We start from the raw sequence: 20771 nt of genomic DNA on the forward strand, positions 1-20771 counted from the left end.
GATAGGTTTTATCGCGGAATTTCCACGGGAACGAAAACTATGCGAGTTTTTCTTTGAAACTGCGGGCGGAGTAAAAGCGGAAAGCTAGTATTCTATAAAAGTGCTTGCATATTTCAATTACTGCTCCTATTTTAAAGTACACATTACGTACACAGTACGGACATGGACAAATATATTCAAAATCATTGTTTATGGTATGACGTCACAAGCTAGGCATTTTTTCTTTCATAGCCTAATACACCCCTATGTTATCCCATACATTACTCGCGCATCAAGACAATAAGTTAAGTTAGTCCAGTTCCCCGGCGTTACACGCATCTTCATACGTCTTTCCCTTTTGTTCGGGATCCAATTTAATCATGTCATCTATACGCAGGATGGTGATTGCGGCTTCTGTTGCGAATTTTAGCGATTTTATCTTTGAAATGGCCGGTTCAAGGACACCGGCGGCGAGGTTGTCGCGTAACGTGCCCTCTGTGAGGTCCAGACCAACCCATTTGAGGTTCGCGTGTTCTACCTGTGAAGAAAATTTGGTTTAGTGTCTCGTAAACAGATATAGTTTTAGATTGAATGGATTTTAATTTGACATCATTTTTAAACATTATAATATGAGTGAACTTATAGAAATTAGAATGGCCTTCTTTTTGAGTGTATGGGCGAGAAATAAGTATGTATAGCGGAATTTGACAAAGAACAATTAGTTTGCTTATAGCTAATATAACATTTAATATTTATATAAAAACTTGTTTATTACAATTATTTTGTGATGCGGGTAGTCAGTACTTACCAGTCACCAACTACCCTCATATTTTTACTTTTTTTTCGATTATTCCCTATCTTACCTTGGTCTGTGACGAATTATGATAAGCTCGTAACTTGGCCACCAAGTCTGTGGCATCACGTGCCGCGTTCACTGAGAGAGTCTTGGGTATGACAAGGAGAGATTGTGCGAACGCTGCTATCGCCAATTGCTCGCGGGAACTCTAAAACATAAGTAAAGTGAAATTAATTGTAATTCACGCTGAAATGTTTTAAACATATAAAAAAAACACTTTACATAGATAAGTAATTATGTACTCATTACACCTGTCAAAAAAAGTAACCGTAATTAAAACTAAACAAATAAGTTGATTCGACATTTGCCTGTTAATTGTTATATTGTAATTACTACTACTATTTATACCTTATCTTAATAATTATTGAAACACACCATGTACTTAACTGTTAATAATCAATTATAAGCGTACAACAGGATTATAAATTAACCATACAAAAAAAATGTGTGCGTGTACTAGTGTACACACGTAAGAAGTGAAACTTCTTTATGACATTATTTTTCAAAAAATAATTTACTATATGCAATTTTACAGAAATAAGTCAATCACGCGTGGTAGGGATAAAAACAAGATGGCGCGTAACGGAAAAATGTCACGCGTAACGAAAAAAATGTTACACAAAATTTTTTCCAACCCTGATAAAGAAGTTTCACTTAAATTATAACACTTAATAAATAATAGTTTAAAAAAACACGCTTTCTCAAATTAGTGTATTGTCATCGGTCCTCAATAAATCTACAAAGTTTGAACGAAATCTGGCCGTTTAAAGTGGGTCAAAATCGCGCCCAAAGAAGTCGGTTACAAACAACATACAGGTGAAGCTAATAAAAAGCGTGTAAAAAGGAAAGTTCCACAAACCAGCGTAGTAGCGAAGTTATCCAAGTATATAGACAGCGCGGCCTCCACCGCCCCGCCGCCGGGCACGAGCCGGCCCGACTCGAGCACGCGCCGCACCGCGCACAGCGCGTCGTGCGCGGACCGCTCCATCTCGTCGCAGTACGCGTCTGTGGGGCCGCGGAGGATGATGGAGGCTGCTGTGCGTGCTGCTGGCCTGGTACATAACAGAGATAATAGTTGTTTTTTGAAGTGAAAACTTCTTTAGCGGCGTTGAACACTTTTTCTGTATTGGGTATAAAATCTTAAACTCGCGTCAGGACACGTGACCTGATCGAAAAAGCGTAAGACGGATGGATATCAAACATGTTTTTACTTCTGCCGGCACTCCCGGAGTGCAACCCGTCTTTTTTTTTAATCGTAAAACACATTTTTTTGTTACTATTTTCTTTTCTAGTAAGATTCAGTTATTTTAAAACATATTTTTTTAGATATTTAAGCACGCGCCGCACTGCGCACAAGTCGTCACAGTACCTGTCTGTTGGGCCGCGGAATTTTTGGATTTTATCAATTATTATTGACTTCAAACAATAATTTAAGATGTATAATTCTTACCCCTTAATTAATATGAGCTGGTCATCACAGATTTGTTCTTGTACAACTTCCGCAGCCTCTCCAATCATGCTTGCTTCGAAAACTTCTTCACCTAAAATTTGGAATATTTTTTTAAAATAATATTCAGCAATATCAATATTTCCTTATAACCTAAAGCTATACGCCAAATACTATATCCTGCTTGACGTTCAAAAATTGCCCTTATCATTTTTTATTCCAAAATAATAACACAAAAACATATAGCCCTAATTATAAAAAATATTTTTTATATAACGGATATTTAGTTTTTAAATATCGGATAAAACCACATATTCATAGTGTTGATTCTATCAACCAACAAAAACTAACCTTCCATATTCGTCAACGAAGTTAGGTACGCCGCTCCTGTAGCCTTAGCGATCCTCTTTAAATCTGCCTTCTTACACCTCCTCACACCCATAGCACCGTTCTCCACAAAGTACTTCAAGCAGAGGTCATCAATACCACCGCTGCAGAGGATCACATTGACCCCAGTGGAGAGGATCTTTTGGAGACGCTCCTTGGTAATGTCTAATTCACGGGCGCGGATAGCTTCCAACTTCTCTGGGTCGCTTACAAGTACCTGTTATAGAAAATGTTAAGTTCATTAAAGTCTGGTATAGCATTATATTATCTGTGATTAATCCATTAGGCCCCGGAATCACAGACACCATAGAAAATCTATTGTGTCGCGGCCGGATCTGGCCGTTCGGGGATCAATGGGTTAAAGTGAAACGCTATGCATTACAAGTTACAACTGACGGAGAGCGGCAATCAATATTTATATTTTGTAAACAAAATTTTCGAGTAAAATACAATTGGTCGACTTTTACTCCTTAACTTATAAAGAGCACATAATTAGAAAAAATAATTAAATTGGTAATAATTAATATGCAAAGCAAAATTAAATAATTCTGGTCTACAATATTATATTACAGGTTTAAGTATGAAACTTATATTGGGTACCTATATCTATACATATAATAAATCTGTAGAAGGGTCAATTCTGTACATTGAAAATATTGAAAAAATAAATAGCAGGGGGTGTTACTGGATTGATACCAAACCCAAATATGTGATTAAAAAAATTTTTGTCTGTCTGTCTGTATGTGAAGACATCACGTGAAAACTAACGGTTCGATTTCGATGAAACTTGGAATAATTATACCTTATTATCCTGGGCGTAAAATAGGATACTTTTTACGTAGAAAAAAATTAAGTAATCTTAATTTTTCAGTTTTATCCATAGACGTTGTTCTGTAGAACCGTGAACACACGTTGCGTATTATTATAGGCCTAGCCGTATTTGGGTCCAATAGATATTTATAAGATGTTATTGTCAGAGTTACTCAAAATGGAGAAATAAACCATCCACGCGAAGACCGACATCCGCGCGGACGGAGTCGCGGGCGGAAGCTAGTTTTAAAATAAATTGATAGTAACTCATATTATCATAGCAATTAAAAAAAGCTTATTACCTGAACACCCATTTTCATCTTAGTCTTTTGCAGTGAAAAGTCAAGACAGGCGATTTTAGCGTTCACAATTTTCTTGGGCATGGCCTGTGAAGCCACAGTGCAGTTGAGGGCATAGCCCTTGACTAGTACACTCTCCCGGGCGCTCTTGCCGTGGGCTTTCAGGATGTTGACGGCTTTGATTGGGTAGATAGCATTGCCCTTGGGGTCCATTGTCTTGATGGCTGTCGCTGCGTCTACCACCATTTCAGAGAAGAAATCCGCATCACTGATGTTTTGTTTAAGGACTTTATTATAACACATTTAACAATTATTTGTCGATATATTTTGAAATTAACTTTTAATGAATGAAGTAAAGATCCTGATTATTATTAAACTAGCTTTCCGCCTGCGGCTTCGCCCGCGTTTTCAAAAAAAAACCCGCATAGTTCCCGTTCCCGTGGGATTTCCGGGATAAAACCTAGCCTATGTCACTCAGAAATGATGTAGCTTTGCAACAGTGAAAGAATTTTTCAAATCTGCCAAGTAGTTTCGGAGCCTATTCAATTCATACAAACAAACAAACAAACAAAAAATCAAACCTTTCCTCTTTATAATATTTGTATAGATGTAATGTTTAGTCAAAATTTTCATGAAAAAAATTATTTACAAATCTTTAACGGAGGAATTAATTTTATTAATTCGTAATAATTATATTTATATTGAACAATTAACAAAATAATGTTTCAATATACTTAAATGTAATTATTACGAAATTATTGTGCATATGCGTGTATTATCTCAGCAGCTATATAAAATAAAGTTCAGCCAATATTGGCTATGCCATTTGCAAAAGGATACGCTCCAATCAACTTCGACGACATGGTTGTTTTGGCAGCATTGATGATGGACGGTCTGCCAAGAGACTCAACAGTCACTGTGAGGTTATCCTGGATGTACTTCACAGCCTCCTTGCAAGCGAGACGGTAACCAGAGATAATGCTTGTGGGGTGGATTTTGTTCTTCACTAGTTCATCTGCATTCTGGGAAATGAAAAATATGCATAAATATTTACAGTATGTTACTCACAATACAATACAATGTAAAGGGCGAAAATAGAGAGATAATTAGAGATATGTAGTATTTTCTAAGATGCACATTTTATTTTATTGGGTTACTTTGAAATAAATAAATAGATTAAGGTGAACTCTGATTGCATAAAACAATTTAACAAGACCTAGTATACAGTTTGCAATTAAGAAGAACTGTTAAAAAAAAGCTTCAAAAGAAATACCAACTTTTTTAATACTAAATCTATTCTAATATAATAAAGCTGAAGAGTTTGTTTGTTTGAACGTGCTAATCTCGGAAAGTACTGGTCCGATTTCAAAAATTCTTTCGGTGTTAGATAGCCCATTAATCGAGGAAGGTTATAGGGCTCCACTCCTGTTGGTCGTAGCGTGATATATCATCACGCTACGACCAACAGGAGTGGAGCCACAGGGGTGAAACCGCGCGGAGCAGCTAGTGAGTTTATATGATTCAAAATGAGTATAAGTACCTTAAGTAGTTCCGCAGCAATAATAACAACTGAGGTAGTGCCATCTCCAACCTCTTCATCTTGCAACTGTGCTAGTTCAACCAACACTTTGGCTGCTGGGTGTTCTACTTCCAACATCCTGATAACAATAATGTAGTATTAATATGACTGAAACTCCATAATGAAGATTGGTTATAACATATCTATTGCAAATTTACTTAATGTTTTTTAGTTGTAAATTAAATACATTTTAATTCACTTACAAACAAACAAAATTACAATTACAATAAAAAATTCATAGTTAGTTTTATTTATAAACTGATTTATTCAAAGATGGTTAATATAGGAAAGACCAAAACAAGTAATAATTTGAAGAAATAAAAGGTTATGTTTAAATTGAAGACATACTTAAGAATAGTAGCACCGTCGTTGGTAACTGTGACATCTCCGATGTCATCCACCAACATTTTGTCCAGTCCAACTGGGCCCAGTGAGCTCTTCACTATATTAGCAATAGCAGCTGCCGCCATAACTGTAAAGATTCAATTCAATGCTGCAATTAGTTTATTCCTATAGTAATATGATTAGCCTTCTAATATCCCACTTTTTTGCAAAAACTACAAATGCAAAAGTTACAAAGAATTTTTGGATATATGTTTGTAACAGGTAAAACCGGGTGGCACAGCTAGTGGAAACATACATTTTTATAATGTGTGTGTACATCAGAAATATAATAATTCAGAAATACATTTTGTTTGAATGACATGCAACTAATAATGAACTCCAGTATACTGTATAATATGAATATACACATCAATGCAATTCAACTCCTCGAAGTAAGACTTAAGCGTTAAAAGTAAGTTATCATATTATATTAGATTGTCTATTCGATAGACTCGTCTAACCAATATATTTTATGATGTGAAAATACTTTTGTATGACTTAACTTTTTAGAGAATTACTTCTATACAAGTCTATGTTTTGCATTTATTGTTATTTCTGCATATAATTCGTACAAAAACTGTGACTAATACGTTTAGGTTATCATCACAGGTATAAATATATAATCGCACAGGATCCTTATTATTTATAGAAATAATAAATATTTTCGACAAATGAATGCGAAAAATATTAAGAGTAATACAAATTTAAGGATTTTTATCATAAAAATTACGATATTTGAAACCATAAGCAAAGATGCATGTGATCTACCGGGCATTGTATGTTAATTCTTTTTTATGTGTTCCTTACCATTTTGTGTTCGAACGGGTGCTCCTGAATATCTGGTTCCTGCCACTGATAAAGGCGCAGCTAACGTCGACATTTTTATTTATTTAAAACAGAAAATTCACAAATAAATAATTTCAGCACACTGTCCGTTCTTGTAGAAAGCGATAATGTTGCTAGTTAAAATAAAACTGACAAATTGATAGAATGACAATTGCAAAAAAATGTTGCCTCTTTATTATTTTAAGTTTTGAATTAAGAATAATAAAATAAAACCACATTATACTATACGAAGTACGAACTTACGTGGTTAACAGTTTTAATTTGTATATTTATAAATTTAATAATAAAAACATCCAATATTATACATATAGGTACGTATTGTTATATTATATCCGTCTTTTTGTCACAATGATGTATAAATTCTCCCATAGATGTCTCTATTCCATAATTATTATCAATGTACATTCATATTCAACTATCGCACGAAACTTTCAAATTATCTACATGATTTTGATGAAAATTGAAATTTTTCTTCATGGAAGATTCTCTTATTTGTGTGAACTTAGAACACAGGAAAGTTTTATCCTGATTAGATTAGCAATTTTTTTAAATCACTAAAAGCATGCCTTACTAGTTATTTGTGGGTAAATCTTATTCAGTAATAACTAATAGGTATCTAAGTAAAAAAAATAAGTAAGATAAATATTTTTAACAGTTTGGACCGCCATGGAATATCTACAAAAAAAATAAAACCATAAGTACCTAGTTATACATACTTCGCATTTGCGGCATTTGAAAGAAAGAAAGAAAGAAAATACATTTAATCACAAATACAACATTTTAGCTTACAACTTTTAAGAACAATAAAAATAAAAAATAAATATTAATTAGGTACATATTATTTGGTCAGTATTTGTGATAAGGTGGACTACTCAGCATTTGCCTCTCCGTATTAGTGGAGAGGCGCCGGTTTTCAGTAGTCCCCTCGACTTGCTACGCTTGGAGCACCAGAACGGTTTTTTGGGTGGTAAATTTAAATAGCATAAACGTTTATTATAATTTTGAGATAGGTGAATAAAAGATAAGTAAGATAGTTATAATAAAATTAAAAGAAAAAAGAAACAATATATTATATGTCCATATATAAAAAATGAAATGTACATACACATATAAATATACATAATGATATGAGCGTATACATTTAGCGCTATTAGGGCTGGTTGAGAAATTCAGCAAGTACAACTTTTCTATACTGATATTTAAAACTGTGCAGTGTTTGATATTTTGATATTTAAAATTTGCAGATTCAGGCGAACTTTTCATACCTATTTTTAACCGAATCGGATCGGACCTTCTGAATCTCGTAAAAGGCCCCAACCATTTTCATGAAATTAAGTATACAGAGGGTTATATTGCAAAAAAAAGAAAAGAATAGGTACAGGCTTCCAGTTTCAGGTAAGTCGTAACACAGTAGCATTGTAATTACTAACTAACTAACTACTACTTCACGCGGATTTTCTGTGGGGCTGTGGTACCTTCAGCTTCCCCGGTATGAGTTGGCAAAATTAGTGTCGAAGAATTCTTGTTTTCCACATTAACCCTTCAATGGTTACTTTTTCTTTATTCTGTAATCGATAGCATATTTTATGAAATATTTATTTCCATGAAGTACTTATTACTATTAAACTGAAAAACGTACCTATACAAACATGCCTAGTTTTTTATGAATCGAATTATTTTCATAATTTTGTGTATTGATTATTTGAGTCATATGTATATGGCATGATAATCTATATAATATATAAAACTCAAAGGTGACTGATATAGTGATCTATCAACGCACAGCCCAAACCACTGGACGTATCGGGCTTAAATTTGGCATGCAGGTAGATGTTACGACGTAGGCATCCGCTAAGAAAGGATTTCCGGAAATTCTTGCGGGAATGGGAAAAAACGGGGATGCACGTATAAAGTCGTGGGCGGAAGCTAGTTCTTGTGATAATTCTCACCAATCAAGTAACACATAAAGGAAGCTAAAATTAAAAATAGTAATAGCACAGACTAATAATAATATACTACGTATACAAGTAATAGTATGCATAGTGCGTGCATTAGACAGAATCTTGGACAGAATAAATATATTTATCGATTAATTAGACCAACTTGGCAAATACTTACTTATAACATGGACCAATCTTATAATTAAGATTATAGATAATATTGATAAATTTCGTATTTATTTTGTATTTTCCAATTAATAATACGGCAATCGAAATTTTTGTTAATAATATGTAGGGCTGTTCATATGTTCGTTCATAAATTTTTCACCGTTCAAAACGGCCGTGTTTATTCAAAGAACTGAAAATAACGGTTAAAAACTACTCACTACATTATTTCAAACTAAATAAGGTCAAAGAATAAACATTCATTAAGCGTTGCTTTCATGCCAAACTGCTGATAAATATTAACAGCGAGTTTCTGCGCTCATTGTAATGCCCCGCAGCATGTCGCATGCATGGCATGAAGTAATCTTATTTGCTAGCAAAACTTCAGGAGTAAACCCTAGCAAAACAAATCACTTAAATTGCGCATGTCCTGATCTGACGCACGCAAGCGCCTGGCCGTTTCACGTCAGTCGCGCGCTGACATTTGCCGCGGTTGCACGTTATATTTTCGTTTATTTACATCCCCACCACGCGATAAATGGCGCCCAAAGTGGGACTTCTTCATCTGGGGTAAGTGTCAAACACACACACGAAGCGGCTTCATAAGTTTCATTTACAAATGTGGTCCATGCAGCATCCGTGGTAGTGGGCGTGGTGAAGGGCGGCGGCATATCGAGCCATTCTGCCTGATAAGAGCACACTGTCAACAAACTCTATCATTATATAAAGTTAACTGGGAAATGGAGAGTCAACTACGAGCTACGAGAGTCTATTGATTTTTAACGGATTACGTATTGTTCATATTAAGAAGTTTTAAAAGTTTTATTGAGAGGGGCATTTGATACGGATACGGCAGTTCATTTTGCAATTTGTCATTTGATCCAATTACCTTGCCTCCTGCTATGTTCCAAGTTATTCTTAGACGATTCAAGGAGGGGTCCTGCGAATTCATTTTTAAATCATGTGATCAAATTTGCATTATTCTCTTGCAGACTGGTGTTTCATTTTTAAATTGGTTAACACCAATTTGTATACAAAGATTTGTTCTATCTTACGATGATATTGAAAATTCTTTCGGTTTTTACACTTTACATAATTTAGTAATCATGAATGAAAATCTTATTCTAGGAATATGTTTTGTAGATATTTAGTAAGGAGGTTATTTGATGATTATCTATATATATTACAGTCAATTAAAATCACACACGATGATAATCGTACTCAACATAACCTAAAACGAATTCTGAGCTACGCAATATGATTTTGAAGAATGTGCTCCTAGTTTTTACACTTAAATATCATTTCTCTGAAAGTAGGTACTTTATCGTAATACGACATCGTCGTATTATATAGAGCTATATACATTGCTGCTATATAAATTGATGCAAAGGTACCTAAGCGAGATGGCAAATCAATATTTATTTATAGCTAATATCTTACTGAAGCGTAATAACAGTATCATATCTCTATAACCGAGGTATTACGTGAAATACATCACTCTACATTATAACTGCAACATTCAACACGCAAATGAATAAAGGTGTATTTAAGGTATTATGCATCATATTCACTACGCGGACGACTATTTCTTCTACTTAATTATGTATAAAACTTCATAATATTATTTAGAAATTGAACCGGAATATTGGTGCTATTAAAATAATAAAATAAACATTTTTTTTTATAAATTTAATGCGATGTTCTTGTATTCTTTTGTGGTTTCGCGGATCTTTACATACTTAAAGCCTCTTGTAACGTTTTATTGAATATTATAAATTATAAATCACGCTTTTGATAGTTTATCGTTTTATTTATATGAAATACCTAACTGCAACTTTTTTAAGGATTTTCAGTGTTCGCTTAAGCGTGCATTGTTACACGACACTTTTGTGTACCCTAGCATTTCCTAATCAAAGCTTTGTATTTCATTTTCTCATAATTATTACATTATTTTGATAATAATCGCTAATTATTATAAAGCAGTCATACATAATCTTATTACTATTCTTGAAAATAGATTCAACATCTTCTGTAAACAAAATATAATAATATTCTGTCCAATCATCGCGAACTCAATCATCCAATTGAGCTTCTAAGCTCTTTTAAAACCATTCAATCATAAGCATTGGCTCTTTCTACTTATTATTATATTAATATAATATGGCTCAAGATGGTGAGCCAGTAGCTAGTATCTGTGCCAGTAGTATCCTGCAAGGTTGAAAGTTAGGAAACTATGCGGTAGATATTATACCTACACAGTCAACTATTCTTGTATACCAAGTTTGTATTCTTGTGCCTAGAAAGATTATTCCTTCCACTGGTCTTAGTTCCTCAAATGTTTATAGGTACTTGTCACGTCGGACCGTGTTTTATTTTCTCGTACCCTCCTTTATCTTTATTTATGACACTGTATAAGTACAGGAGAAATATAAAGCGAAAAGGTAAACGTAAGGATAATTTATAGTGTCGTAACTCGTAACTGAGAAGTATGATGGCAGTGTCGAGTTTTTCTAAACTGCTTTTCACCATGAAGCAAACCTTCATCGTGGTTTTAGATTGTATTCCACGAAGTATTAAAATACTAAAATTTTTAAATAATTATTTCAATAATAGTAAGCTGTATTATTTATACTGATAAAAAGAGGTTTTATTTAAGTGTTTATCCTGGGTCATCCCGAGTGGAACTGTGTCTATTACTAGGTTACGGAGTATTTAAAAATTAATAGTTAAAATTCACTTAAGTATATTAATATTTTAATTTTATGACTAGACGAAATTATTTAACTCAACACGAAATTGAAATTATTTAAAATTCAAGTTCAAATTATTTTAAATAATCTTAAAAAAGGCAAGCAATAAACTGAAGTTTTTGGTTACAATGTAAATAACAATCATGCAGTCTTTACCCAGTAAAGTTTGGTCAAAATAGACCCATATTTCTTAGCTGATAAAAGGAGAGAATTACACCTCGAAAGTTTCATATAAATGCTAATACAATAGCCGGTCAAAAATAAACTCAGTAAACGGTTCTTGGATCTGTTTGTAACTGGAAAATAGTGGAAATAGTTTGATATTGGACATATTTTGTTATTTGGGTTAGTGGAAAGCTATTACATTTATTGGGGTACCCGGTACAATACATTTAATTGCTTTTTCAAACGTAGCGGTATAAGTTATTCATAAATTATTTAGTTGGGTGTAGTTTTTGATTCCATTTAAAGATTGCTTCCTATTTTAACATTTAAAAAACAATACTCAGGATATTTTACCTATTTTAACATTTAAAAACAATACTTAGATCCATAGCAATCAATATTTACGATTTGATGATTATGATTGATTCGTGCTTACATGTTGATGCTACGGGTTTTTTCGTAGCCATGGCGTAGCGGGTTGTTTTGCCATTTGTAAGTCAATGAATAATATGAATCTGTTTAAATTAATTGAGTCAAAAAAGGACAGAAAATAGCTTATTCATTAATTTTGGCAAACTTAATAAAGTAGTTGTTGATATCAATACAATTAACTATTATATTCTTCTACTTACTTGATTTGTGCGTTTTAAAAACTTTGTTTAAATGTATCATAATGTCGTGATGTTTGTATTGAATTTGTGTTGTCTGTATTTTCCTACAAAAGAACAATGCTATTCAAAGGTTCCGCGATTGTTTAAAAGAAAACATTCTGTGTAGGTACTGTGATAAAAACAATGAATTCGTTTGTGATTTTGTACATGCAAGTTTGGAATGAATGCTGTTACATTAGAGCCGTACAAAAATAATACACTAAGTAGGTACGCTGTTTTATTGTATTTTTTAACCGACATATCTGATATAACGGTTATCGTAATCGGTATCGACGGAAGGTAGAAATTCGCCTTTTAGTTAGCCTTTGCTACTAAGAATCATTTATAAACAATAATAATTGTTCAACTTGATTAAATAAAAAAAATAATTATGTTTCCTATTACATGGTTATTTTAAAAGCAGCTCTATGTTTTCGTTTTGATCGAGTTTTATCATAATAAATAATAATCACCATTTGCTCGCTTGACGGCTGAATAATCGAAAAATGCGTTTTCAAAGAAAAACCCGCATAGTTTTTGTTCCCGTGTGATTTCCGGGATAAAACCTATCCTATGTGTTAATCCAAGTTACCCTCTATATGTGTATTAAATTTTATAGTAATTGGTTCAGTAGTATTTGCGTGAAAGAGTAACAAACATATACACATACACATCCATCCTCACAAACTTTCGCATTTATAATATTAGTAGGATAGGATCGGATAGTACCTACCTAATGTTAATTATAGTATTGATAAAAATGAAAATAAATAATATATAATCAATAGTTTATACAAGGCACTTGTTTGGTCTTGTGTCTTAACGTTACTATTTCGCTTGTTAAAAGATTTTGTTAATAGCCTTTAATATTTAAAAGTGCTTTTAAAATAAAAAAAGTAATGTATAAGTTGTCCATGGTCAATTTAAATAGGTACTTATTTGTTAGAGATTAATGATTATTCTAGAAACGCACAATAGATTTTTTGCATAGAACTAAGAAACAAAAGTTTACCACTATTCAGAATCGTCTTACATATAAGTATCAATAGAGATTTAAAACGAAAGCGTATTATTTCTATTGAAAAGTTACGATTGTTTAAAAGGAAAACTTCCTAGCGACCACACTCTATAGTCTATGCAGTTCTATGGCGAGCAAAGACAATAGAGCCGCTTGGGCCCTTCATATTAACTGTCCGTGTTTATGGCAAGTTATCTATGACAGCTCGTGCCTTTGTAGTTTGCACTTTGCACTAAATGGTGAAGCAAAGAGTACTTATATTTACTGGTAAGAAGTTTATTTAGAAAAATACTGAGTTTTATAATTGAAATTGTTTTGTAGAGCTACTAGTCTTTATTAAGTTGATTGGCATGTTTTTATTTCATACTTATGAGAAGCGTTTCGAAGAGAAGATAAACAAATAAATAAACAAACGTTCGCATGTTTTATTTATTTTAAGAGTTATACGCACACGCATAAGTATATATTCTGTTTTTTTTTCATCGTGAAAGCTTCTCAATCAATTCTTTACTTTAACATGCTTTAACTAAGGAAAGGTTGTTGTTAACACTTCTTATTTTTTGTAAACCTCTCTAATATTATCTTTGTAGGAATGGAGGTTGAGTGATTTTTTCCGCAAAAATTGTATAATTTTCTCTTGCGATAACACTTTTGGCCACGTTCCACAAAAGTGAATAATGTACTTATGTGCAGAAATTAAAAATAGTTTGGAAAATCCAAAAGTGCACGCCTCATAATTTTTTTTTAATAATTATTTATTTATTATTATTTTTGTTTATTTAAGTAATAACAATTAAACCACATCGAATCAGACCCTGAAAAATGAAAGGGTTCTATTCCTGAGCATACTCAAGCGTAAGAGAAAAAAAAAGACTCGATTAGTAAAGTATTTCGGTCGCTATCGTGTTAACAAGAAAATCCTCCGCACATACAGACACACGGACGTCCACGACAGAACTTTTTTAAACTGTTTTTTAACTAGTTTAAATAACAAAAATGACATCAAAAATATCATGAATGTTAAAAATAGTGTTTTTTCTTAATATGTGTGTGTATGTATTATCTTACAAGTGCAATGTATAATACATAAAGACATTTTAAGTTTGAAAAATCAGATGTTTTGCGCGAAGTGACAGTAGTACCCACCTCAACGCTTCGCTTATGAGGCGTGCAAAAATATATTTTAAGTATTCGTAGAAGTACACATGTAGATAAAATAAAGATCTATATAACAATACGAGTATGTGTATGCTTCGATTATTTTATATACACATTATACAACAACTCTTGTACATTACACGCATTAAAATAATACTTTTTTCTGCTATTATGTCGTCTTTCGTCTTCAGAAAATTCACACAAATCCCTTCTATTTGCCGATAGAGGACGAACGTGACCAAAATTTTATTTGCGCCTTAAAATCACGGAATCGCAAGAAACATAGTACTGAGTTTTATAACAGACGGAGGTCTATAATGAGGCGATTATCCCTTCAAAAAAAAGCATTTATGTTTATATCTAGCTCCGCGGTTTTACCCGCAGTAGTCCGCTCCTGTTGGTCTTAGCGTAATGATATATATACCTAACTATAGCCTTCCTGGATAAATGAGCTATCTAACACCGAAATAATTTTTCATATCGGACCAGTAGTTCCCGAGATAAGCGCGTTCAAACAAACAAACTCTTCAGCTTTATAATATATTAGTATAGATATGGACAAATATATAACCTCCTAAGGACCAAGCTAAAAAAATCCTATTCTGCATTACCACCCATTGTTCTCACCTGAGTACATAAAAATACAACAGACCTGCCACCCAATGGTATTTTTTTGTTTTTTTTATTGTTAGAGTTAAAATTTACTTGTGGGATTTTTTATCTGTGTAAAATATAGCTTATAGAATACATTTCTGAAAAAAAAAACTCGATTTATTTTGTTCCCATGTGATCACATCAGACCTAAGTGAATCCAAAAATTTTTTTATTAAAATTAGGTTTTACTTGTAGATTTTTTTATTTACTTATGTTATAACATATGAGATCATACAATAACCTCTAAAAAGTATACAAAAGAATTAAAAACAGTTTTTCTTAAATTCTTAATGTGTAAGTTTACTACATATTAGGTAATAAAATATCTAAACTATCTGAACATATGTTAAAAAAAGAAATAAAAACATTGGAACTACAATATTAGGAACTTGAAATATCAATGAGCTAACTAAAAATCGATTTGGAAACAAATGGTGGGTCTCCTAAGTCTTCATCACTAGGAATAAAATCTCCGTCAGTCGGCTAGGAAATATTATCGTCACGAATAACTGAAAAAATAAGGAAGATAACTGTTTATTTTGATTGCAATAGTAATTCGTGTTGACAGTTTAAATAAATTATAATCATAAAACAGGACAATTATACTCAAAATTACTGTAAAACAACAAAATAAATTATTAACTAATTAAATGTTTTATAGTCATTGACTACCAATGTCTTCAACTGAGTACAAAAAAAATGAAAATAATGTTGTAAGTAACGACCAATGTTCACACATGATCACATAAAAATTATCCGTGAATTTAAAAAATACAATATGAATTGTTTCGTTAAATTTAATTAAAATACGTTCCTGTACTGTTTTTACTATTTATTTTTCAATACCAAATGAAAATCAAGTGAGAGATTAATATGATAATTAACGATTTAACTTACCTCTGTTACGTTGACAAGCCATTTTAAAAACTTGAACTAAAGTATTTTAAAATTCTGTGATTGGATAACCCATTTACCTACCAAACCTAATAGTTCAATTCAGCCAATCGCGTTACACAGTGATCATAGGCAGAAAAGCGCGGTATTTTTTAAGATATTTCGAATTTTCGATTTTGTCATCGGATGAGGACGGTGGTTGGTAATTTAGTTAAAACTTTTTGGTGCTTTGGGTTGTAATGGTGATGGTGTTTATGTACTTATATGAGGCCATTGGTCCTTAGGAGGATAATATATTTGTCTATTATGTATGTTTGAGTTGTAGTTGTAATTAGTTGGTATAGATGAAAACAAAATTACTTGATATAATTTTAAAAGAGCATCTAAGGAGTTATTTGCTGGCTCTTTACATATGCTATATTGATTCAAAAGTGATCTTGAAGTCTTATTGAATAAATAAATGTTTGAGTTCGAGTAGCTAATTCAGTAATTTGTTTAACCGAATTTGCTATAATGTTAGTGTACCTATAGGCAATAGTGTAGTGTACCTACCTTCAACCAAAGAATGCAAAATTATTCTTGTAATTTTCTATCTTACGAAAGTAGATAATTAAATTGTCATTAAGTCTTGTCTTGGACAAGGAGTAAAAAAAAGAAAAAATAAATATTTCGTAGACAAATAGCAACAGTCTGTATCTAGGCTAATTACGAAAAATATAACAGATCAAACATAAAAGAGAACTGAAAAATCCCTCTAAAACGACGACCAACTTTCTGTTTACAAATGCACGTAGTCGTAAGTTAAAAAGGAAGGTTGCAATTATACTTATAGTTGTGGTGCTTCTTCACCTGCCAAGTATCATGCGAGTGCCTAATTAAAGTTGGCTTGTTCAGATTTTATAAAAGAAAAAGGCGGTAAAACTTTCAAGATGAGAGGTGCATGTAGGTTTTTGAACTTGGAATTGCGTTTATTTTTTTTTATTTTTTATGCATGGCCATGATTTTATTCAGATGAATGAATGAGGTTTTACTGGATGCACTGTGAATTAATAACAAAATATTTATATCGCGATTGTTATAACATCGTGATAAAATTTTTATAGGTAATCGGTAAGTTTATAACTTACCGATTACTGTTTTAATGTCGAATTTAAGATCGAATAAAATTACTCATGATTATAGCAAATATTACAACGTCTTTCCCGCAAAGAATCTGAGCAAATGCATAGCTGGAAATGAGCGAAAGCCAGTCTTTACTTCTTTGTTTCAGATGAACCTATTATTGCATGTAAAAGGGAATTATTTTCAATGGAACTATTGAATGGAATAAAAAAGAATTTTAATAATTAAAAAAAATCCTTTTAACTAGGATCGTCTGGTCGAAATAAGCCTCTATCATAATTAATCTTATTCACATCCAACAGAGTCAGAACCATGTCAGAACGTATCGGAATGAAACACTTTCGACAAATCTGCGGTGAAATACGAAAATAATGACGTACACGGTACATGTAAAATGTGATAAAGCGATACGTGAAGGGAAGACTCTTATGCACGACAAGATGACGAATATCCTGTCCAGGATTTTTTCAGCAAACCTATCTTTAATAGATTTTTTAATAGACTACATTTATTATAAAATTGGTCTCATTCTATTATCACGCCGGTGAAGGTCGACCTATGTTCGGATCTTCTACTATTTGTCTTTTGTACCTACTCATTCCTCTCAAATGTTAATTCTCTATTTCGTTAGTTGTTACCTTGGTTGTTACTAATGTCTTTCTGTTATAATTTAAGAAGAAATAAGACATGCCTACATATAACTATACTCTTTTTACACTTAATTGAGAGTCAATTGAAAAAGCTAATTGGATTCAAGAGTTGGTGTTATTTAATTAATATTAGGAGTTCCCGCGGTCTCTAATGAAATTCCATCTGATACTTTCGCTTTGAATAAGCTTTGATTAAAGCCTTATTTTACGTTTACGTTACGTTTTTTATTACTATGTTAAAACCGTTTTCATTAATGTTGTAAATATTAGAGTTGTTAATTTTTTGTGCCAGATTTTTTATATCAAATGGATAAACAATTGAATGTGAATTTAGACGTGGTACCACCATGTTTAAACTCAAACTTGATTCACATTTTATATTTATATCCAAATTAATATTTAATGTTATAATGCCGAAAGGATTATATTTTTAGTCTAACTTTCTCTCATTATGAACTGGTTTGAATAAAAAAAAATACTGATGGAAATCTCATCTATTCATGAAGCCTATAAAAATCGGAATTATAATTGAAAGATGTTGCAAATTCCAAGGAAAACACCCTTTTTTAACGATTTCCTTTATTGGTTATTTATTTCACAAACTAAACATTCTAAACATATTTACAATCAACTAGCGGTCCGCCCCGGCGCGGCTTCGCCCGTGGTACATGTTTACGTTTTCTACATAAGAACCATCCTCGTACTTCAAGGAATATAATAAAAAAAATAAAAATGTTGCGTGGTCTTATGAAACCACGGTAAAAGTGAAACTGTTCGAACGGTTCCGAACACTGCTTTGTGTAGCGCATGTCGCGTGTCGGTCGGATACCTACTCGGCAGCCGCGATACACGCGACATGCGCTACACAGACCAAAAAGTTTGAGACGATGTAATAAAAGTTTCACTTTAAAAAGAATTATCGAAATCGGTTCAGCCGTTCTCGAGTTATGCGCTTACCAACACATTTTGCGATTCATTTTTATATATAAGATTGATAAAACGTTTGATACTGTCAGAAAAAAAACTTTTCATTTCATATCTTGATTTCATATTTCGAACTTTTCTAAGCAAAAATAACGTCAATCTGTTGATCTGTATCAAAGTTAATGAAGGTCAAATTTGCGAATACATCTCTCCAAATAGTAAATGAAATACCATCAAACTCTTTGAGTTGAATAAACTCGTTTTAAAACTGAGCTCTGAGTCAGCAGTTTTATTTATCTGCAACTGCATTAAATCCAGAATGTTTTAGAACACTTTAAAATATATGGATTTAAATTAATCTGAAACAAATGAAATAAATAAAAAAAATAAAAATATATTTTACTTTATACGCTCGATGTAAACTGACTTTGTTAGATTTGAAACTATCAAACGCTGTTTTCCGGTCAAATTTCTTGAAGTTTTATTTTATTGTGTAACTAGTATTCAATTATTATAATAATTATAAAAATCTATACTTAATATTATAAAGCTGAAGAGTTTGTTTGTTTGAACGCGTTAATCTCAGGAACTACTGGTTCGATTTGAAAAATTCTTTCGGTGTTAGATAGCCCATTTACCGAGGAAGGCTATAGGCTATACGGATATATATATATATATATATATATATATATATATATATATATATAGCAGAGCCACGGGGGTGAAACGGCTAGTTAATTTATATTATCTGTGGCAGTATTATTGCTATATTGTTACTCTTTGTATTTGAGTATAGAAGATATGTACCATTTAAAGTATACAAATTAGTTGAAGATAATATACGCAGAGAGGATAGATATTATTATTATCAACCGAGTAAGTTTTAATATCATCAAAATATTGTCATACAATCTTAGTTTTATAGCAAGGTTATTTAGAATCTTGAAAATATTTCTCGTGTACACTCTCGTGTATTGGTAGATATGTAGAGAAATAAATTAAGAGCGATCTAACATTGAAGATTCAAATTTAACGAACCTCAACATAAGAGGATATGTTATGTACTTGAGTCATCTTTGAGTTATTTCATTAGGTAAATAAACTCATCTTAAACTCATTAGATTATTTAGGTACTTTGAATTTAAGGTACCTAATGAAATTGAATAAAAAAATGGATGTTTTCCAGTAGAGACGGCAGTGAATTTATATATGATGATAATTATTTATTGAATTATTTAATTATTCTTAAAGTCCTTTTTAATATTCATAATTTATTTACCGATCATTTGCCACAGTCTTCTTATAAACCCACCAAGAATTCGAATTGATTCTCTATCTATATAAAGTGACTAAAGGGACACTTCTCTCTTAACACGTGTAGATGTAGCGAATGTCTAAGGCCATTTCAATTTTCCAATTTGTGTCAAGTGAATTCAATTCTTTTAGCAATACAGCCCGTAGGTATATACGTTTACGCGAATCCTCATTGATCCCCTTCTAATAAAATATAAGATACAAATGTAACGTGTTATTATTACGTCGTATTCGTAGTTTACCTATTTATAATTTTTTCGAGCTGCAATGTTACTTATGTTTATAAATACCGCGATATTTCAACGCAAAATATGTGCTAAGTATACTGATAAGATACTAAATTCAAATTCTACACAAAATTTGGATTCAGAATTCCAAAAATCAGATCATACTTGAAGAAGTCGAAGAAGTAAGCACATTGACAAAAATATTTGAAAAAATGTAGCGGGTAAGCAAGGGGTAAGCACCTGCAGTTATGATCTTAGTCAAGAATATTTTATTCTTTATAATGATATTTTATAAAATAGCGGTTCATCGTATCAATTACCAGGCCAAGGTTTGCATTATTGATGATTTAATTTAATTAATATATAAAATATAAGCCGCTTCTGTAAGCATTTATGCAGTTTTAAATCTATTAGTTCAAGGTGTTGGTAGTTGACATAGTTTTTCAGTATCTAATAAAATAATAAATAAAAAATGTTAAAGAAAAATATTGACCTTGGCAAAGTGACTTTGTTGATAAATTCAAGACAAAGGCGCTTCTATAGCATGGTTCTA

The 20771-nt window shown here is 32.1% G+C and overlaps 2 protein-coding genes across 2 annotated transcripts in view; one reads left to right on the forward strand and one right to left on the reverse strand.

The window, feature by feature from the left end:
• Positions 1-188: 188 nt before the first annotated feature.
• On the reverse strand, positions 189-6710 carry CCT1 (chaperonin containing TCP1 subunit 1). Its single transcript, XM_090102101.1, has 10 exons — positions 6549-6710; positions 5706-5829; positions 5319-5436; positions 4619-4800; positions 3782-4046; positions 2634-2886; positions 2286-2376; positions 1695-1887; positions 843-983; positions 189-517 (listed from the first exon to the last, which is right to left on the reverse strand). Exons 1-10 carry the CDS (start codon positions 6619-6621, stop codon positions 290-292), a joined length of 1668 nt encoding a protein of 555 aa, XP_089958227.1. The 5' UTR covers positions 6622-6710; the 3' UTR covers positions 189-289.
• A 2463-nt stretch (positions 6711-9173) lies between these two features.
• Positions 9174-20771, forward strand: part of LOC149908626 (cubilin) — an 81246-nt gene continuing 69648 nt past the window's right edge. Inside the window, exon 1 of the mRNA XM_090102105.1 lies at positions 9174-9262. The gene's annotated coding sequence lies outside the window, so the exon portion shown is untranslated. The remainder of the gene's footprint in view (positions 9263-20771) is intronic.

The sequence above is a fragment of the Colias eurytheme genome, chromosome 5, assembly GCF_061535395.1.
Source record: "Colias eurytheme isolate Ceu_HAF_F1 chromosome 5, ilColEury1 Martin Lab GWU primary, whole genome shotgun sequence".
In the NCBI taxonomy this organism is placed as follows: Eukaryota; Metazoa; Arthropoda; class Insecta; order Lepidoptera; family Pieridae; genus Colias; species Colias eurytheme.